The 23,065-nt window shown below is 45.7% G+C and overlaps 1 protein-coding gene across 1 annotated transcript in view; it reads left to right on the plus strand.

Moving 5' to 3' along the window:
- LOC126427981 (uncharacterized) overlaps positions 1–23,065 on the plus strand; it is a 724,905-nt gene that overhangs the window by 172,831 nt on the left and 529,009 nt on the right. The window contains exon 2 of the mRNA XM_050089866.1: positions 6,993–7,141. Coding sequence (XP_049945823.1) covers positions 6,993–7,141 — 149 coding nt within the window. The remainder of the gene's footprint in view (positions 1–6,992; positions 7,142–23,065) is intronic.

Genomic DNA, 23,065 nt, shown 5'->3' on the forward strand with positions numbered 1-23,065 from the left:
TGAAGTCTAGCACGCGGTCGGAGATGTTACATTATCAGGTTCAAAGTGTCAAGATCTCATTAGTGCCCTATAAGATGCTTACTAGTCCAGCGTAGGCTAACAAACGAAAGCCATTGGATTCTGCCGAACGTTGGCCGTGAACGTATTGGCGTTCGCTCTGTCATTCTCACTAGACCGTGCGGTAGGGTCCAGGGAATTCTGCCAGGTGTAATCGATAGTAGCGTTTTAATTACAGTGTCTCCGGCGGATATTAGGAGGGAAGAAGAGGATTTAGCAGTCGTCGTATATGCATCCTTACAAAAAGAGCTAGAAAAAGTGGATCAAGAAGTGAAACAACGGGGAGGAAATCGCTGATTATCCCTATTCGGCAGAGTAGAATGGCGTGGTATATGCCTGAAAAATCTAATTGAAAAGGGGTACAACTTAATTGCGTATTTAAACTGATCATTCAAAATTAAACCCGTAGTGAATTTGACCATGTTTCGCAATTTATGAGTTTCTGTGTTATTGTAAAAATGAAAAGTAATGCAGTTTTAAATTTTCTGTGTTTTCTATTAACTTTTAAAAAGCATTTTGTGGCTAATAACATGAGGTTTTGTTACAAGAAGAATAATGACGCCTGAAATAATATATACATAAGTTATGTTAAAACGGTACCACTGATCTCTTGTGTTCAAAGTTTTTTTTTTCCAGCGAAGCCCGTACTGCTAAAAGACATCTAGGTCGTTTTGTACATTTCATCAGCACACTCTGATGTTAATAAAGGCGCCACTTTCTTATTCATATCCTGGACATTACTTCATAACAGCTCTCTCGAAGTATGTAAGCTTTTCGACTTGTTTTTATAATCATAGGGTCCCATAAACATTCCCATTCACGATAAAATCCTCCCACTCCATACGGCAGTATTTTTGAACGAGTAAATACACACCTAGTCAGCAGACACTGCAAATCGTTGCTGAACCAAAGAATATTCGTCCCGGCGGCCACATTAGATCAGGGATCCAGCCCACAGCCAACACTTTGATGTTACCGTTGGCAGTCCGAACCGCAACCGGGTCTAACCGCTTTGTCGACTTCGGTTTGCTACACGTACACACTAAGCAAGTCTCAGCCAACGAAGCTGTTGGGTGTTTTCAAATGGTTCAAATGGCTCTGAGCACTATGGGACTCAACATCTTAGGTCATAAGTCCCCTAGAACTTAGAACTACTTAAACCTAAGGACATCACACACACCCATGCCCGGGGCAGGATTCGAACCTGCGACCGTAGCAGCCTCGCGGTTCCGGACTGCAGCGCCAGAACCGCACGGCCACCGCGGCCGGCTTGGGTGTTTTACGTTCGTCTTCGTTCGCCCAGTGTGTATGCACGTCTAATTAAGACGTCATCTCTACTGCGGGGACTTCCTGCGAGCTGTCTGAATGAATGTGAGAAAGGGAGCCCATTCTTCCTCAAGAGACGAAACCAGACAAGGACGCTGGCGTCTGTAGCGAAGTCGGCGTTGTGACTCATCCCATAGTTGTTCTCATGTCGAGGCTCTGGGTAGACAATTTCGGGTATGTTATGCCCACTGTTGCCTCACATATCCTTCGTTAGAAGAGGGTGCGTTGTCACATTGATACCACCAGTCATCGTCTCGAAACAGTTGGTCTATTCTACACAGTGCACTTTGCTGTAGAATGTGTTCACATCCTTTCGCATTTAGAATATTCTTAAGCACTGTAAAGGGCCCACACCCTAACCATGAAAAATATCGTAACACCACCATAACCAGATTTCGCTGTTGGCGCTATACATGATGGCAGATAACGCTCTCAAGGCATTCGCCAGACCCACATCGTACCATCGAATTGCCCAGAGTACGAGGGTTGTTTTTTAAGTAAGGGCCGTTCGCGCGTGTAGTCCCGTAGTTCGCGCGGACGCCGCAACAAGCCACCGCGCCACTTGCCGGCATCCTTCCCGTTCACACTGATGCAAGATGCAGCTCTGTAGCTGACGTGTACGCATCGCTGTGCTACTTTATAATGTTTACGATTATTGAATCGCCCGCCGTGTGTGAGATACGGTCAGTGATACGTTTTTTGACCGCGAGAAGCCTATCAGCTGCAGAAATTCATCGTCAGTTAACAGAAGTTTATGGCTCGAATGCAATGAGTGAAGGTAAAGTGGGTCAATGGGTTAGAGAGTTTAAACATGGCCGTCAAAACGCCCATGACGAAGAACGCTCAGGCCGGCCCTCTGTGATCACTGATGATTTGGTGGCTGCAGTCGAAACAAAGATTCGTGAGGACAGAATATTCACAATTTCCACTCTTTCTTTGGAATTTCCACAAGTTTCGAGATCGGTTTTGTACAAAATTGTGTTTGAAAACCTAAACTTTAAGAAGCTGTGTTCTCGGTGGGTACCCAGACTCCTCACAGAGGACCACAAAGGGAAGAGATTTGCCACTTCATTGGACTTTTTGATTCGTTACGAGGAAGAAGGGGATGACATGTTGAGTCAAATTGTCACTGGAGATGAAACATGGGTATCCCATATCACTCCCGAAAGCAAGCGACAATCGATGGAATGGCGACACACAACCTCACCCGTCCAGGTCAAAGCCAAACAGACGCTGTCAAAGCAAGATTATGGCAACTGTGTTCTGGGACCAGCGCGGTGTTTTGCTAGTGGACTTAATGCCACGAGGAACGACAATCAACTCAGATGCCTACTGTGCAACTCTAAAGAAGCTCCGCAGAGCAATTCAAAACAAAAGGCGTGGCATGCTGACAAAAGGAGTTTTGCTCCTGCACGATAACGCTAGGCCTCACACCTCTCAAAAGACTCGGGATTTGATTGATTCTTTTGGCTGGGAAGTTTTGGACCGTGCACCATACAGCCCCGACCTTGCTCCTAGCGATTTTCGCCTTTTCCGGTACCTGAAACACCATCTTGGCGGGCAGCGCTTCAATGACGACGATGAAGTGAAAGCGGCCGTGAACTCTTGGCTGTCGGAGCAGGCGGCCGAATTCTTTGAAGAGGGAATTAAAAACTTAGTTGTGCGGTATGACAAGTGCTTAAGTAAACAAGGCAACTATGCAGAAAAATAGGTAAAAGTGTGTAGAATCAGAAAATAAAAGTTTTTTTACAAAAGTATTTGTATATTTAAAAAAAAGGCTCTTACTTAAAAAACAACCCTCGTATATCCAGATCCTTCACTCCAAATCATTCATTTCCCGTCATCCGGTATCCAATGGCGTCGGTTTTTACACCACGACATCAGTCGCTTAGCAGTGTCTACAGAAATGTCTGGCTTATGAGGAGCAGCTCGACCACTTCACCACTGATCCCTTCCATTCATTTCGTACGATTTTTTGCAAACACCTTCTGCAATGATCGACAGTCCCTGTTAGTCAGTACGTGAAGTCGGCGTGGTCTTGGTTTATCTGCGATTGTTTTTTTCGAGTTGCGACTTCACAGTCGCATCACCAGTAGTCTACGTGGGCAGCTTTACAAAGCATTGACGTGGCCCTGATAGATGTGTTACTCAGTTTACATCCAGTGACCAGCCCACATACGAAATGACTTGAGTTCCCGTGACCGACCCGTTCTCCTTTATGCTTCTCTGCTGACAACACCACATCGAAATGTGGTGCTACAGAAGAGTGCTAAATATTAGATGGGTAGCTCACGTAACTAATGAGGAGGTACTGAATCGAACTGGGGAGAAGTGGAATTTGTGGCACAACTTGACCAGAAGAAGGGATCGGTTGGTAGGACGTGTTCTGAGACATCTACATCCGTACTCCGCAAGACACCTGACGGTTTGTGGCGGAGGGTACCTTGAGTACCTCTATCGGTTCTCCCTTCTATTCCAGTCTCGTATTGTTCGTGGAAAGAAGGATTGTCGGTATGCCTCAGTGTGGGCTCTAATCTCTCTGATTTTGTCCTCATGGTCTCTTCGCGAGATATACGTAGGAGGGAGAAATATACTGCTTGACTCCTCGGTGAAGGTATTTTCTCGTACCGAGTTACTGAGCGTCTCTCTTGCGGGGTCAACCACAGGAGTTTATCTATCATCTCTGCAACGCTTTCGCGATTATTAAATGATCCTGTAACGAAGCGCGCTGCTCTCCGTTGGATCTTCTCTCTCTCTTCTATCAACCCTATCTGGTATGGATCCCACACCGGTGAGCAGTATTCAAGCAGTGGTCGAACAAGCGTACTGTAACCTACTTCCTTTGTTTTCGGACAGCATTTCCTTAGGATTCTTCCAATTAATCTCAGTCTGGCATCTGCTTTACCGACGATTAATTTCATATGATCATGCCATTTTAAATCACTCCTAATGCCTACTCCCAGATAATTTATGGAATTAACTGCTTCCAGTTGCTGACCTGCTATATTGTAGCTAAATGATAAATGATCTTTCTTTCTGTCTATTCGCAGCACATTACACTTGTTAACACTGAGATTCAATTGCCAGTCCCTGCACCATGCGTCAATTCGTTGCAGATCCTTCTGCATTTCAGTACAATTTTCCATTGTTACAACCTCTCGATGTACTACGGCATCATCCACAAAAAGCCTCAGTGAACTTGCGATGTTATCCACAAGGTCATTTATATATATTGTGAATAGCAACGGTCCTACGACACTCCCCTGCGGCACACCTGAAATCACTCTTACTTCGGAAGACTTCTCTCCATTGAGAATGGCATGCTGCGTTCTGTTATCCAGGAACTCTTCAATCCAGGTCTGATAGTCCGTATGCTCTTACTTTGTTCATTAAACGACTGTGGGGAACTGTATCGAACGCCTTGCGGAAGTCAAGAAACACGGCATCTACCTTGGAACCCGTGTCTATGGCCCTCTGGGTCTCGTGGACGAATAGCGCGAGCTGGTTCAAAAATGTGTGTGAAATCTTATGGGACTTAACTGCTAAGGTCATCAGTCCCTAAGCTTACGCACTACTTAATCTAAAATTATCCTAAGGACAAACACACACACCCATGCCCGAGTGAGGACTCGAACCTCCGCCGGGACCAGCCGCACAGTACATGACTGCAGCGCCCCAGACCGCTCGGCCAATCCCGCGCGGCAGCGCGAGCTGGGTTTCAGACGATCGTCTTTTTCGAAACCCATGCTGATTCCTACAGAGTAGATTATTAGTCTCCAGAAAAGTCATTATACTCGAACATAATACGTGTTCCAAAATCCTACAACTGATCGACGTTAGAGACATAGGTGTATAGTTCTGCACATCTGTTCGACGTCCCTTCTTGAAAACAGGGATGACCTGTGCCCTTTTCCTATCCTTTGGAACGCTACGCTCTTCTAGAGACCTACAGTACACCGCTGCAAGTTTCTTCGCACAGTCTGCATAAAATCGAACTGGTATCCCATCAGGTCCAGCGGCCTTTCCTCTTTTGCGCGATTTTAATTGTTTTTCTGCCCCTCTGTCACTTATTTTTATATCTACCATTTTGTCATTAAGGGATCACCAATTTAGTATTGGCGGGCAGCGTGGAGGGTGAACATCGTAGAGGGAGACCAAGAGATGCATACACTATGCAGGTGTAGAAGGATGTTGAGTGCAGTAGTTACTTGAAGATGAAGAAGCTAGCACGGCATAGAGTAGTATGGAGAGCTGCATCAAAACAGTGAACAGTGTCTGGACTGAAGACGCAACAACAACAACTGACAACACAAGACTACCCGCCTCCTTTTACACTGTCGACTCCACTTCTCCTGGCATCATGTGGTCCGTTCCACATTACATACAGGTGTTTAGATACTTTTGATCAGGTAGTGTATGTACCTGTCGCGGCAAAGCGTAAGGGCCTTTCCCTTGTCATTATTGCTGTAGTTCTTCCCTTCGTACCAGAATCTCTCTTTTTCTGCCGCATAAGAATACAGAATCCGTTTATGTTGACGTTTCAGTATGTATTGTTACAACTGCTGTGACGTTATGAAAGCGGTTCCGTGAACAAACGGATCTGGTAGCTCTTCTTCTCAGCTAGATCTTGGAAAACCGATTGTTTTTGTTAGGGTAGATGGATGGATAAATGGATGGATGGGATGTTGTATGGTTGGATAAGTGAATGGCTGGATAGACAGATGGGTGGTTGGGTCGGTGGCTTGCAAATGGATTACTAGGTGGTTTCTGGATTTTTAGCTGGGTGGGTGGACGGATGGATGCATGTATAGATGGTTGTACCAATGACTGTAAGTTTCTATCGATGGATGGGTGGATGGTTGTTTCAATAGATGGAAGCTTGCATCGATGGATGGGTGTGGTTGTATCGTGGATGGATGGTTGGATGTGTGGTTAATAGATGGCTGGTTGTCAGGTTGGTTGGAAGCATAACTGGATAGATATATGGAGGACTGCAGAGTCTGCCTCCAATGATGTAGTTTGAACTGTTTCTTGAGGGATAAATAAAACAGTGGGTGTATGGGTCGGTGGATGGGTAGTTGGTTGGATGAGTGGATGGATGGATGGATGGATGGTAACGTGAAGGGATAGCTTGTTGGATTGTTGTGTGTCAAAAGTGTGGTTGGGATGAAGTTTGGAGGGCAGCAGAGTCTGTGTCTTATGGTATAGTTAAGAGTGCTACTCGAGAGATCAGTAAAAAAAAAAACTGTGCCCGCATCTCGTGGTCGTGCGGTAGCGTTCTCGCTTCCCACGCCCGGGTTCCCGGGTTCGATTCCCGGCGGGGTCAGGGATTTTCTCTGCCTCGTGATGACTGGGTGTTGTGTGATGTCCTTAGGTTAGTTAGGTTTAAGTAGTTCTAAATTCTAGGGGACTAATGACCATAGATGTTAAGTCCCATAGTGCTCAGAGCCATTTGAACCATTTTGAAGCAAAACTGTGAGTCATGCCCTGGAAGCGTTTTCGTCGTCGTCGTTGTCGTCGTTCTGGAATGTACAAGCTACTGGACTGTGTCAGGTTAACGGTGTCCCAGCTTGTTTGCTCGTATGCTGACGGCAGGTGTGTCGTTGCAGATGCGAGCCGCCCAGCGGGGACATGACGCTGCCCGTGTCCAGCTATGAGGAGCTGCTGGTGCGCGTGCGCTCGCTGCGACACGAGACCATCCAGCTGCAGAGGGAGCTGTCCGCCTCCTCCTCGCTGCTGCTCGACCACAACGACAACGGTGAGTGTCCACACCCTCGCGCTGCCCTTGACACATCAACTGTAGGCTGCTCTGATGAGATGCTACATAAAAAATCTACCTAGGTCATTCTGCGCTAAAGGTGCTAAATTGTATTGGCACCGTCTGTTCAAGACACCGAGAGCATTCAGTAACCTTGCTGATGTACAACTCTCAAACTGTTGCCCTTAACATCATGTGGGTTCGAGTCCAAAATGGGCACATGTTTCTCGTTGAGTATTCTTGGAACCAGTGTGACCATCTACTGTGGAGATTTCTGTTTCGTCCAGCCGCGGAGGCCGTGCGGTTCTAGGCGCGTCGGTCCAGAACCCCGCGACCGCTACGGTCGCAGGTTCGAATCCTGCCTCGGGCATGGATGTGTGTGATGTCCTTAGGTTAGTTAGGTTTAAGTAGTTCTAAGTTCTAGGGGACTGATGACCTTAGATGTTAAGTCCCATAGTGCTCAGAGCCATTTCTGTTTCGCGTAGCATGGAAAGTATCGTACTAGGCTCTGCTTACAGGCGTGAATCAACAATTGCTGTGTTACATTAATTCATCGAGGTTACTCACGCTGACGTGAATGAACAGGAGTGACCACAATGATAACACTGACAAAAGTCCAGATATGTCTCCGTACTTGTATTATAAAGTGCACTAAAAAGACTTAGAGGTAGTTCAGCAAACAAATACGAGGGTCGATCAATGAGTAATGCCCCACATTTTTTTAAAAAAAGCCATTAATATACATAGACAAACGTCCTGGTTGGTGCTTCACATTTGATGTTTGTTCTGCGCGCCACTGAAGTTTCGAACCGTTCCGGCAGATGGCAGAGCCGTAGTGCAGCGTCAAAATGGCGTCTACGTACGACTCACGTTACAAACAGCGTGCTGTTACTGAATTCTTATGTGCAGAAAAAGAAACCGTGGTGAACACCCATAAACGTTTGTGTGCAGTGTATGGCGATGCTGCAGTTGGTAGGAGTACAGCTGGGCGATGGGTAAAGAAAGTCACGGCCTCAGGAGATGCAGAAACAGAGCTCCACGACCAGCCACGCTCGGGACGTCCTGTCACAGCCACTGCTCCAGACGTGCTCAATCGTGCCGACCGGCGCATCACAACTCGACAATCGGCTCCACAGTTGTCGGTCAGCATTGGAAGTGCGTCTGCAATGACCGATGGTCTCGGATATTCAAAGAGGTGCTCATGATTGGTTCCACGAATGCTCACAGCGGACCACAGTATTGAAGGAGAGACCATTTCATCTGATTTCTTGGAGCGTTTTGAGACCGACGGAGAGGCCTTTCTGTCACGGATCGCTCTGGGGGACGAAAGCTGGGTGCACCACTTTGCGCCGGAAACAAAAAGGCAGTCCACAGGGAGAGCCATCATCCTCATTCACCAGGAAAGAAGAAATTCAAGACAATCCCGTCTGTCGGAAAAGTCACGGGATTGTGATGGGGTCTATCTCGTGGATGTGATACCAAGAGGGTCAACCATCATTTCAGAGTCATACGTGAAGACTGAATAAACTCAAGAACCGTGTCCGACATGTTCGATCGGACAAGTATCCAACAGAAATCTTGCTCCAACACGATAATGCACTCTCACACACAAGTCTGAGAACACGGGAACACGTCGCCAAATTGGGTTGGACATCACCGCCTCATCCACCCTACAGTCCAGACCTGGCACCCTCGGACTTCCATCTCTCTGGGTCGCTTAAAGATTCTCTACGCGGAACACTTTGAAGATGACGGGAGTGTAAGACATGCTTTTACCCGCAGGGAGTACGTGCTCTTTCAAACATTGGCGTACGACCGTAGAACGTGATGGAGACTGCGTAGAGAAATGGGGCATGGACGAGATATGTTGATGTATAGTCAGCAAATTCTGACTCTTAACAATAAATATGTTTTGAGAAAAAATTGTGGGGCATTACTTATTGAATCCTGCCGAGTTCGACCCACGCACTCGGAAGTGAATTAAACGGCATGACAGGAGCAATGTTCATCATGAGGTTTTTACATCTTGTAACAAAGGCATCAAGTTAGAAGACGTTACAAAATTAATACGTCCCGGTATTTAGAATGGCACTGTGGGGTTGAGAAGAGCGAGAGTTGCTGGAAGTGATTAGTGGCGGTGATAACATGACAGCGTGTGAGCTGTGTAGCCTGCAGTGCGTGGGTGGCACAGGTTCTCTGTGAGCTTCTGCAATGTCTCCAAGGCCTCATCCGAGCGCCACATTTAACCCCAATCTTTCTTACTTGCTCGTCTCCTTTCTTTACGCAAACTGTTTTTGTCTTCTTCAGAGAGTTTTTCCTTGTATCTTTTGTTCTCTTGCAGTTATGATCTCTGAACATAGGTTCAAAATGGTTCAAATGGCTCTGAGCACTATGGCACTTAACTTCTGAGGTCATCAGTCCCCTATAACTTAGAACTACTTAAACCTAACTTACCTAAGGACATCACACACACCCATGCCCGAGGCAGGATTCGAACCCGCGAGCCCGCATCTCGTGGTCGTGCGGTAGCGCTCTCGCTTCCCACGCCCGGGTTCCCGGGTTCGATTCCCGGCGAGGTCAGGGATTTTGTCTGCCTCGTGATGGCTGGGTGTTGTGTGCTGTCCTTAGGTTAGTTAGGTTTAAGTAGTTCTAAGTTCTAGGGGACTGATGACCATATATGTTAAGTCCCATAGTGCTCAGAGCCATTTGAACCATTTTGAACCTGCGACCGTAGCAGCAGCGCGATTCCGCACTGTAGCGCCTAGAATCGCTCGGCCACTCTTGCAGGCTGAACATATGTGATATTCTACAGGGTGTTTCCGTAAGAGTGTGCAAAACTGTAACAGGACGTAGAGAATGGTTGAAATAGGGAACCAGGAGTTGGAGAAGACGGCTTAAGGAGATATAGAATTAAATTTGTTTACCGCTTTGTCTAGCATTACTCATTTACAAGTAACATGCGTACAAGTTTACAAGTACTGTGCTGTTTATTTACTTGTACACTCTTCATTTCGTTCAAGGAAACAAGGAGGAAGAGCCTGGTTATCAGGAAGTCACGATGCAGGTTTTGTTGACATTACTCATCTATAAGGTGGATAAGGAAAAGTGTGAAGTTATTCACATGAGTACTAAAAGAATCCGCGAAATTTCGATTATGCGATAAGTCACACAAATCTGAAGGCTGTAAATTCAACTAATGTCAAGGGATTACAATTACAAATAACCTAAATTGGAACGATCACGTAGATAATATTGTGGGCAGAGCAAACCAAAGACTGGGATTCATTGGCAGAACACTTAGAAGGTGTCTACTAAAGGTCTACTAAAGAGACTGCTTACACTACGCTTGTCCGCCCTATTCTGGAGTACTGCTGTGCGGTGTGGGATCCGCATCAGGTGGGACTGACGGATGACATCGAAAAAGTACAAAGAAGGGCAGCTCGTTTTGTATTATCGCGAAATAGGGGAGATAGTGTCACAGACATGATAGGTGAATTGGAGTGGAAATCATTGAAACAAAGGCGTTTTTCGTTGCGACGGGATCTTCTCATGAAATTTCAATCACCAGTTTTCTCCTCCGATTGCGAAAACATTCTGGCAGCACCCACCTACATAGGGAGAAATGATCGTCACGATAAAATCAGGGCTCGCACAGAAATATTTAAGTGCTCATTTTTCCCGCGTGCCGTTCGAGAGTGGAACGGTAGAGAGACAGCATGAAGGTGGTTCATTGAACCCTCTGGCAGGCACTTTATTGTGAATAGTAGAGTAATCACGTAGATGTAGATGGGTCTGTTGTATCGTGTTTACATTGTCCCTCGACAGAACGAGCTATGAATTAACGGCAGATCCATTCATTACTCAGTGCTGTTAAGAGACATACAGTACAGTACGATGGAGCAGTACCGGTACGGTATTTCCTGGTAGCTGAATTGGAAGTGGAGGTCCTCTTCCATGGCCTGTGTTGTCACCTGACCTGAATTCCCTTGATTATTTCCCACGGGGATATCTAAAGTCACGTGTATGAGAGACCTGAGTGCATATGGAGATGGAATTAGTTGCCCGAGCCGGCCGGTGTGGCCGTGCGGTTCTAGGCGCGTCAGTGTGGAACCGCGTGACCGCTAAGGTCGCAGGTTCGAATCCTGCCTCGGGCATGGATGGGTGTGACGTCCTTAGGTTAGTTCGGTTTAATTAGTTCTAAGTTCTACGCGACTGATGACCTCAGAAATTAAGTCGCATAGTGCTCAGACCCATTTGAACCCCATTTAGTTGCCCGAATTGTAGCTGCCTGTGATGTGATTCGAAACACACCAGGGTTATTTGTGAAGGCGTTTCGGAATCTTGTTCACAAATGTCATGCTTGCAGTGCTGATGGCCGTCAGTTTCAGCACATTTTGTAAGATACAGTACAAATGGTACGTTCATTGTATCAAATTGGTGTTTGCAGTTAACTAACGTAAATAAAAAAGTACACAATTATATTGCTATTATCTCCTTAAGCTGGCATCTCCTAACCCAGGATCCCTACCTCAGATTGTTCGGTGGAGCATCTTCTACGTCCTGTTAAATTTTTGCGCGGGGTAGGCGCGCGGTCTCAGCCGTCTTGTCACGGTCCGCGCCGCTCCCTCCGTCGGGGGTTCGAGTCCTCACTCGGGCATGGGTGTGTGTGTTGTCCTTAGTGTTAGTTTAAGTTCGATTAAGTAGTGTGTAAGCGCAGGGACGATGACCTTAGCAGTTTGGTCTTACAAGATCTTACCACAAATATCCTATTTTTTTGCGTGCTCTTACGGAAACACGCTTTATACAGGATGGCACAAATAAAAGTAGCCAATTTAAATACAAAGGAAATGTACTGAAATTACAGAAACGAAGAGATGAAATTGACGTATTATTTACTACAGTGAAAAATACATTTACTGTAGATACTGAATGTGACCCCTTGCAGCCGGCCGCTGTGGCCGTGCGGTTCTAGGCGCTCAGTCCGGAACCGCGCGACTGCTACTGTCGCAGGTTCGAATCCTGCCGCGGGCATGGATGTGTGTGATGTCCTTAGGTTAGTTAGGTTTAAGTAGTTCTAAGTTCTAGGGGACTGATTACCACAGAAGTTAAGTCCCATAGTGCTCAGAGCCATTTGAACCATTTTTTTGACCCCTTGCAACATCAGTACACAGCTGTGCACATCTAAGCATATTCAGATACGACCGGCGTAAAGCTCGGATATCGATGGTGGCAGCTTCACGGCTCAAGCTGTCTTTCAGTTCCTGTATTGTGTGTGGACTTGTTTCATAGACCTTGCTCTTCGAGCGTTCCCACAGGAAAAAAAAGTCACAGGTTGCTAGAGCCGGCGAACCATGCTTCATCAGTCAAAAAAATGGTTCAAATGGCTCTAAACACTATGGGACTTAACATTTAAGGTCATCAGTCCCCTGGAACTTAAAACTACTTAAACCTACCTAACCTATGGACTTCACACACATCCCTGCCCGAGGCAGGTTCGAACCTGCGACCGGAGCAGCATCTCGGTACCGGACTGAAGCGCCTAGAACCGCTCGGTCACATAGGCCGGCCTTTATCAGTCATGATGCAATGAAAAGGGACTAACAAACCATCGTCTATGTTACTTAAAAGCCACGTGCACTAATCTACACGTTTCTGACTGTCATCTTCCCGCAATTGCTGCAAACCGCCACAAGATATGGCTTCAAATTAAGACTTTTCAATATAAGCCGGCAACTCCTCTTCCTTGCACGCGCCTGAGCCCTGAATAACTCTTCGGCGAATGTCTGCAATAACTTCTGGTGAGCGAACTGAAGGAATTCTTTCGTTTTACATTTTGCACGGATCCGTAGGTGCACCGTTTTTGTGCCGCCTCTCTATTGCTCCCTTTGATGGTAGTCCTCTATCCGGATACTTGACCCGAAAATTTTCCGAGTTCCCATAATCAAACCTGTTTTCACATATGCTTCAACAATTTTAATTGTCTTCTATCGATAAACTCATTTTGCAGCTCACAAAGAGAAACGTGTAATTTCACTGATGAAATAAACTGAAATGCTGACAGGAGAATGCTAACAATCGATTATTCATTAACTGTTCACTGTTGTTGCTCTTAAGTCTATTTCATAAGTCGAAATATTGCATTCGCATTCAAATTGGAGTCGGGCTGTTTTTGACTGCGCTACCCTGTAATTCTGCGGAGGCTGTCCATGTACTCGGGAATAAACATTTTACTTCATTTCTTACATAATTTCTCCCCTTTGTGCATTATCGATGTAAATCAAAACAAAAGTTATTATATTTATCGCATGTTACGATGCACACAGAAGAGTGTAGAAACATAACATGTGGAGGTGTCCTTAATAAGAGTTGTGCACAAGTTTAGTAAGTACGGACGTAACTATTACAGATTTGGAGACCATGCCAGCATAAAAGGCGTGAGTATAACTACTGAACTAGAAACGGATATGGCGTCTTCAAATCTAAAATTAAAAATTCAATATGTGCAGATAAGATGAGGTTGTCATCAACACAGAGTGCTCTTGATGTCTCAGAGTATGTCCTACCAACCGTTCCCTTCTTCTACTCAAGTAGTGCCACAAATTTTTTCTCTCCCCACTTCCATTTAGTATCTCTCCTCATTCTTTACGTGATCTACCCATCTAATCTTCAGCATTCTTCTGTAGCACCACATTTCAAAAGCTTCTATTCTCTTCTTGTCTGAACTGTTTATCGTCCATGTTTCACTTGCATACATGGCTACACTCCACACAAATACTTTCATAAACGACTTCCTGACATTTAAATCTATACTCGATGTTAACAATTTTCTCTTCTTCAGAAACGCTTTCCTTGCCAACGCCAATATGCATTTAATATCCTCTCAACTTCGACCATCATCAGTTATTTTGCTGTCTAAATAGCAAAACTCCTTTACTACTTTAAGTATCTCGTTTCCTAATCTAATTCCCTCAGCATCACCTGAGTAAATTCTTCTACATTCCATTATCCTTCTTTTATGGTTTTCACCTTATATCCTCCTTTCAAAACACTGTCCATTCCATTCAATTGCTCTTCCAAGTACTTTGCTGTCTCTGACAGAATGACAATGTCAACGCCAAACCTCAAAGTTTTTATTTCTTCTCCCTGAACTTTAATTTCTTCTCCAGATTTTTCTTTGGATTCCTTTACTGCTTGCTGAGTGCGCAAAAAAAAAAAAAAAAAAAAAAAAAGGCTCTGAGCACTGTGGGACTTAACATCTGAGGTCATCAGTCCCCTACACTTAGAACTACTTAAACCTAACTAACCTAAGGACATCACACACATCCATGCCCGAGGCAGGATTCGAATCTGCGACCGCAGCAGTAGCGCGGTTCCGGACTGCAGCGCCTAGAACCGTTCGGCCACAGGGCCACGGTGCTCAGTGTGCAGATCGAATAATAGCAGGGATAGGCTACAACCCTCTCTTGCTCATTTCTAGCTGCTGATAGATTCTGATGCCTCTCTACTCATGTAACTGCGGTCTCATTGCTGTACACGGTGTATATAATTTTTCTCTTCCTGTGTTTTATCCCTGCTACCTTCAGAACTTCAGTGAAAGATCCAGTCAACATTGTCAAAAACTTTCTCTCAGTCTACAAACACTCTAATCCAAGGTTTGCCTTTCCTGTCTTCTAAGAGAAGTCGTACAGTCAGTATTGCCTCGCGTGTTCCTACATTTCTCTGGAATCCCAACTGATCAACTCACAGATCAGCTTCTACCAGATTTTGCATTCTTCTGTGAAGAATTCCTGTTAGTATTTTGCAACCATGACTTATTAAACTGATAGTTCGGTAATTTTCACACCTCTCAGCACCTACTCTCTTTCAAATACGAACTATTACGAGGGCGAGTCAAGTGAAAACCTTTAATATTTTTTTAAATATTATTTATTGTGCAGAAGTGGAACAAAGCCGTATCACTTTCCAACATAATCTCCCCCACGCTCAATGCAAGTCCTCCAGCGCTTACAAAGTGCATAAATTCCCTTAGAAAAAAAAATTCTTTTGGTAGTCCGCGCAACCACTCATGCACCGCGTGGCGTACCTCTTCATCAGAATGGAACTTGTTTCCTCCCATTGCGTCTCTGAGTGGTCGAAATATATGTAAATCACTTGGGGCAACGTCTGGTGAGTATGGTGGATGAGGAACACACTCAAATTGCAGGTCTGTGATTGTTGCAACTATTGTACGGGCAGTGTGGGGCCTTGCATTGTGATGTTGTAAAAGGACACCTGCTGACAGCAATCCACGTCGCTTTGATTTGATTGCAGGCCGCAGATGATTTTTTAGGAGATCTGTGTATGATGCACTGGTGACAGTGGTCCCTCTAGGCATGTAATGCTCCAAAATGACGCCTTTTTCGTCCCAAAAGAGAGTCAGCATGTTCTTCCCTGCTGATGATTCTGTTCGAAACTTCTTTGGTTTTGGTGATGAGGAATGGCGCCATACTTTGCTCGCTCTCTTCGTTTCCGGTTGGTGGAAGTGAACCCAGGTTTCGTCCCCAGTAACGATTCTTTCAAGGAAGCCATAACCTTCTCGTTCAAAGCGCCGAAGACGTTCTTCAGAAGCATCAACACGTCGTTCTCTCATTTCAGGAGTCAGCTGCCGTGACACCCATCTTGCAGACACTTCGTGAAACTGGAGCACATCATGCGCAATGTGGTGTGCTGACCCACGACTAAACATGCTGCAATGCCATTCAGTGTCACTCGGCGGTTTTCCTTCACTGTGGCTTCAACTGCTGCAATGTTCTGTGGAGTCACAACTCGTTGTGCCTGACCTGGACGAGGAGCATCTTCCACTGAAGTCACACCATTTGCGAACTTCCTACTCCATTCGTAGACTTGCTGCTGTGACAAAAATGCATCACCGTACTAACCTTCATTCGTCGATGAATTTCAACAGGTTTCACACTTTCACTACGCAAAAACCGAATAACAGAACGCTGTTCGTCCCTGGTGCAAGTCGCAAGTGGGGCGGCCATCTTTATACTGATACTGCGACTGTATGTGTGCATCTGCACTATACTGCCACCTACAGGCCATTCTGCACGCTGCTTGTAGCACGCTTACCAACTTACAGGATAAGGGCGCGAAATTTCGATTTGTTATTACAAATTTAAGGTTTTCATTTGACTCAGCCTCGTACTACCTCTTGAAGTGTGACGGTATTTCACCTGTCTCATACGTCTTGCACTCCAGATGGAAGAGTTTTGTGGTGGCTGGCTCTTCCAAAGCTGGCGGAAGTTCTGACAGACCGTCATCTATTCGAGTGGGGTTCTTTCGCACGTGGTTGTTAAATGCAAACGTCTAGATTTGAAGAGATCACACCTCTGATACTTGGAGACTGCCGCGTATTGTTTTCGTAGAATGCTCACGGCACATTCGCATTATTCCAGTGTTGCGGTGTTGGCATCAGTCTCGTCTATATGTTGTAGGAGTGTTTGTTGCCGACTCTCGTCATAGCACACGTTTTTATGATGGAGCGAGGTGGCGCAGTGGTTATCACACTGGACTTGCATTCGGTAAGTCGACGGTCCAAACCCGCATCCGGCCGTCCTGATTTAGGTCTTCCGTGATTTTCCTAAATAGCTTCAGGCAAATGTCGGGACGGTTCCTTTGAAAGGACACGGTCGACTTCCTTCCCCGTACTTCCCGAAGCCGGTGGGACTGATTAGCTCTCTGTTTGGTCCCCTGCCATAAATCAGCCAAGCAACCACACGTTTCTGTAGTGTTTTCCCCGTCCGATGTTGTCTACCAGATCGATCCCACAAGGATCCCAGACGGCAATCGGATTTTTGTAATACGTGAAGTTGAGAACTCGGATACCAACCCATCAAAGCGTTCGAGTGTACCACTAAAAATTCTTGAGAAAATCTAATTTAAAATTTTCTAAGCGACTATTATACGCTAAAGCAAGGTCGATTTTTTCGAGAGGCTCTGTGATAGAATCCTCGCTTGCCGTGTGCGGGAACTTGGGTTCGAGTCCAAGCCTGTGCAAATTTTTTACTATGTTGCATGTTCTGTGAGCATTTAGGTCAAGCGTAAAATACATAAAGATGGGGAAAAAAATTAATAGCAGCCGCGACTACTAATCGGTGTATTGCTGGTACGAGCCTCATTTCGGTCATTATTTTTCGTGTTTTCCTTTCAGTGAGAATACCTACATCTACGTGATTACTCTACTATTCACAATAAAGTGCCTGGAAGAGGGTTCAATGAACCACCTTCATGCTGTCTCTCTACCGTTCCACTCTCGAACGGCACGCGGGAAAAATGAGCACTTAAATATTTCTGTGCGAGCCCTGATTTCTCTTATTTTATCGTGACGATCATTTCTCCCTATGTAGGTGGGCGCCAACAGAATGTTTTCGCAATCGGAAGAGAAAACTGGTGATTGAAATTTCATGAGAAGATCCCGTCGCAACGAAAAACGCCTTTGTTTTAATGATTGCCACTCCAATTTACGTATCATGTCTGTGACACTATCTCCTCTACTTCGCGATAATACAAAATGAGCTGCCCTTCTTTGTACTTTTTCAGTGTCGTCCGTCAGTCCCACCTAGTGCGGACCTATGTCATTTAAATATGAAGTTCATCAAATATACCCAAATTAACAATTATTTGATTGTGATTTTTATGAAAAAACACTTATTCCTTTTTCTAATTACACGTCTCACACAAAAATTCCGTTTTCATTGCAGATATAAATTCTTAACTTCCGGCGTTTTATAAAATATTGTTAATAAAGGTTGTTTAAATTAAGAACAAACAATTTTTTCGCCGTTGTGTATTTAACGCTTCACTGAAATGCTTGTAAAACGTCAACAATTGGTTAAAATGTTGCGTCGGTCCGTAATCGAACATAGATGCCCCATGTGATAGCTAAACATTCTAACACAGAACCACGCTGCCCGTAGAAAAATCGATTTTTCTTTATGGTATTAAAGACACAGTCGATATACTCGAGATTTTTTAAAATTACGTAAAATTACTGGGAAGGATAGATATTTGAGACCTGAGCTTCATGTGCCATAAATACACACAACTGGCCATTATAATTGCTACACCACGAAGATGACATGCTACAGACGCGAAATGTAACCGACAGGAAGAAGATGATGTGCTATACAAATGATTAGCTTGTCAGAGCATTCACACAAGGTTTTCGCCGGTGGCGACACCTACAACTTGCTGACATGAGGAAAGTTTCCAACCGATTTCTCATACACAAACAGCAGTTGACCGGCGTTGCATGGTGAAACGTTGTTGTGATGCCTCGTGTAAGGAGGAGAAATGCGTACCATGACGTTCCCGACTTTGATAAAGGTCGAATTGTAGCCTATCGCGATTGCGGTTTATCGTATCGCGACATTGCTGCTCGCATTGGTCGAGATCCAATGACTGTTAGCAGAATATGGAATCGGTGCGTTCAGGTGGGTAATACGGAACACCGTGCTGTATCCCAACGGCCTCGTATCACTAGCAGTCGAGATGACAGGCATCTTATCCGCATGGCTGTAACGGATCGTGCAGCCACGTTTCGATCCCTGAGTCCACTAATGGGTATGTTTGCAAGACAACAACCATCTGCAAGAACCGCCGGCCGGAGTGGGCAAGCGTTTCTAGGCGCTACAGTCTGGAATCGCGCGACCGCTACGGTCGCAGGTTCGAATCCTGCGTCGGGCATGGATGTGTGTGTTGTCCTTAGGTTAGTTAGGTTTAAGTAGTTCTAAGTTCTAGGGGACTGATGACCTCAGAAGTTAAGTCCCATAGAGCTCACAGCCATTTTTTGAATCTGCAAGAACAGTTAGACGACGTTTGCAGCAGCATGGACTATCAGCTCGGAGACCATGGATGGGGTTACCCTTGACGCTGCATCACAGACAGGAGCGCCTGCGATGGTGTACTCAACGACGAACCTGGATGCACGAATGGCAAAACGTCATTTTTTCGGATGAATCCAGGTTCTGTTTACAGTATCACGATGGTCGCATCCGTGTTTGGCGAGATGGCGGTGAACGCACATTGGAAGCGTGCATTCGTCATCGCCATACTGTCGTATCACCTGGCGTGATGGTATGGGGTGCCATTGGTTACACGTCTCGGTCACCTCTTGTTCGCATTGACGGTACTTTGAACAGTGGACGTTACATTTTAGATGTTTTACGACGCGTGGCTCTATCCTTCATTCTATCCCTGCGAAAGCCTGCATTTTAGCAGGATAATGCACGACCGCATGTTGCAGGTCCAGTACGGGCATTTCTGGATACAGAAAATGTTCGACTGCTGCCCTGGCCAGTACATTCTCCAGATTTCTGACCAACTGAAAACGTCTGGTCTATGGTGGCCGAGCAACTGAGTCGTCACAATACGCCAGTCACTACTCTTGATGAACTGTGGTATCGTGTTTAAGCTGCATGGGAAGCTGTACCTGTACACGCCATCCAAGCTCTGTTTGACTCAATGCCCAGGCGTATCGAGGCCGTTATTAGGGCCAGAGGTGGTTGTTCTGGGTACTGATTTCTCCAGATCTATGCACCCAAAATGCGTGAAAATGTAATCGCATGTCAGTTCTAGTATAATATATTTTTCCAATGAATACCCGTTTATCATCTGCATTTCTTCTTCGTGCAGCAATTTTAATGGCCAGCAGTGTAAATAATCAAAAATCCGATCGCCGTGTGGTGTGCTTGTAGTCGGTTTTCCGTCGCCTTTCCTGAAGTGTGTAAGGATTTCGTATCCTCGTTCGAAATTTTCCAGCCACGATTCTTCCCCCTGTCCACGCTATAGGGGGCGTTGTGCACTCGCTGCCGTTCGGCAGAATCGGGATTCTGGCAACGTGAGACCAGAAACGGTAGCAAATCTCTCGTAATAGATTCCAAATTACGGCGTTTCCGACATGGGAGCTCCCCGTGTCGTAATACCCCCATTCCGAATTCCCGCAGTCTCGCCCCCCCCCCCCCCCCCCCCCCGTCCCCAACTTTCTTTCTTGTTAAAAGGCCGTCTGGAGGCCGTGGTGCTCCCCGTGCCGTCTGATAACGGACTGTCTCTCTCTCTCTCTCTCTCTCTCTCTCTCTCTCTCTCTCTCCTCCGCTGCTGCGGGAATGCGGAGGCCGGCCCCCTCTCATTTTTATCCCACTCGTCTCCTCCCACTGCTTCCCCTGCGTCTCCTTCTCTCACGTTCCCACCCATTGACATCTCCTTCCCCCTAGCTGACTACTTCCCCTCTCCTCCCCTACTTCGTCTCTTCCGCCTGCTTCCTTCCCTACAGTTCCGCTGGTTGAGTCGCTTGCTAATGAGGCCTCGGCACTGGAGTTGCGGCCATTTTCTCGGGTGGCGTATGAAAGTCCGCTTAATTATTATTACCATTTTTGTGTTTACGACGGTTGAAGACAATTAGTGGCGGGACAGCGAAAGAAATGAGCAGACGGTAAAACGACCTGCATTTCTTTTTGGTGAATTAAACAGGGTCTTCAAAACCAAGATTCCGGTTTGTCTCTAGAGGAAGCTCACCTCTCTATGCTTTACAGCTTTTCACTTACGGCAGTAAGACTTCATGAAAATTCAATATGAAAAGCATTCTAAAAGCGAGGATTGCTGCCGGCCGTTGTGGCGGAGAGGTTCTACGCGCTTCAGTCTGGAACCGCGCGATCGCTACGGTCGCAGTTTCGAATCCTGCCTCGGGCACGGATGTGTGTGATATCCTTAGGTTAGTTATGTTTAAGTAGTTCTAAGTTCTAGGGGACTGATGACAGATGTTAAGTCCCATAGGGCTCAGAGCCATTTGAACCATTTATGAGGATTGCTTGCTAAACAACGCGCTTACATATTTTCTTCTTGTTCATCATCATCCACCTCTACATCATACTGCGCAAGCCAGCTAATGGTGTATGGCGGAGGGTACTTTCGGAACCACTATCTGATCCCTCCAATTCTGTTCCAATTGCGAATAGTGCGTGGGAAGAATGATTGTCGGTGAGCCTCTGTATTGGCTCTAATTTCCCGAATTTTCTCCTCGTGATCAATACGCGAGATGTATGTGTGGGGACGTAATATGTTGTCCGACTCCTCCTGAAAAGTGCCGTACCGAAATTTCAATGGGAAATCTCTCCGTGACGCACAACGCCTCTCTTGTAACGTCTGCCAGTGGAGTTCGCCAGCTAAACAATCCCGTGAAGAAACGCGCCGCTCTTCGTTGGATCTTCTCTATCTCCTCTATCAGCTCTACCTCATAGGGATCCCTGAGAGATGAACAATACTCAAGGCACTTCTTTTGCGGATGACTTACATTTCCTTGAGATTCTTTCGATGAATCTGATTGTGGTGTCTGCTTTTCCCACTATCTGTTTTATGTGGTCATTCCACTTCAGGTCGCTCTGGATAGTTACGCCTAGATATTTTACTGCAGACGCTGTCTCCAGCTGTTTGTCATCAATAGTGTAGCTGTACAGTAGTGGACTTCTTTTCCTATGTATGCGCAGAATGTTACGTTTATTTACGTTCAGAGTCAACTGCCAGAGTCTGTACCATTCGCCAATTCTCTGCAGGTCGTCCTGCAAATTCTTGCTATCTTATGGCATTGAATCATCTGCGAATTGCCTTAAAGAGCACCTGACGCTTTCTGCTAGATCATTTTTATGTATTGTAATCAGCAACGGTCCTATCACACTTCCCTGTGGTGTACTGCGGACATTACCTTTACATCTGTCGATTTAGCTCCATTGAGAGCGAGGTGTTGAGTTCTATGTGGAAGAAAGTCTTGAGTCCAGTCGCAAGTCTGCTCCGATACTCCGTAGGCTCGTATTTTTTTTTTCATTAAACGGCAAATGCGGGACGGTGTCAAATTCCTCACTGAAATCGAAAAACACGGCATCAACCTGAGCGAGCGCCGTTGTCCACTGCACTGTGGATCTCATGCAGGAACAGAGCGAGCTGAGTTTCGCAGGACCTCTGTTTGCGAAATCCATGTTGATTTTTATAGAGATGTTCATTTTCCAAAATCGTCATAATTCTTAGGCATAAAACATGTTCCATAATTCTTCTTCACGTTGACGTCAACGATATAGGTCTATAATTGTGTGAATCTGTCTCACGGCCTTTCTTAAAAACGGGACTAGGTACCTTTCGTTGCTCAGGCGATCTACGATAAATTACTGCTAGAAGGGCAGAAAGTTCTTTCGCATAATCTTTATAGAATCTTGTATGTATCTCATCTGGTCCTAACGCCTTTCCACTGCTAAGGGATTCTAGCTGCTTTTCAGTTCCGCGATTGGTTATCTCAATATCTGCCATTTCGACGTTCGTACGACGATTGAAAGGAGGGGCAGTGTTGCGACCTTCCACGGTGAAACAACTTCGGAGACCGAATTCAGTATTTCGGCCTCCTCTCTGTTATCTTCTGTTTCGGTGCCGATGTGGTCGCCGAGAGAATGAATAGATGATTTTCACCCACTTACTGATTTTGCGTATGACCAATATTTTTTTTTTAATTATGGGACTTAATATCTGAGGTCATCAGTCCTCTAGACTTAGAACTACTTAAACCTAACTAACCTAAGGACATCACACACATCCATGCCCGAGGCAGGATTCGAACCTGCGATCGTAGCAGCAGCGCGGTTCCGGACTGAAGCGACTAGAACCGCTCGGCCACAGCGGCCGGCTATGACCAAAATCTCTTAGGGTTTTTACTCAGGTCGGTTGACAGCGTTTTACTTTGAGAATCATTGAACGCTTCTCTCATTGCTCTAGTTGCGCGCATTTTCGCTTTGTTCAGCCTTTGTTTGTCAACTAGGTTTTTACTTCTCTTGAATCTGAGATGAAGTGCATTTTGTTTACGCAGCGTTCTAACACGGCTATTAAACCATGGTGGATCTTTTCCAT

The sequence above is a fragment of the Schistocerca serialis genome, chromosome 12 (assembly GCF_023864345.2).
Source record: "Schistocerca serialis cubense isolate TAMUIC-IGC-003099 chromosome 12, iqSchSeri2.2, whole genome shotgun sequence".
Lineage (NCBI taxonomy): Eukaryota > Metazoa > Arthropoda > Insecta > Orthoptera > Acrididae > Schistocerca > Schistocerca serialis.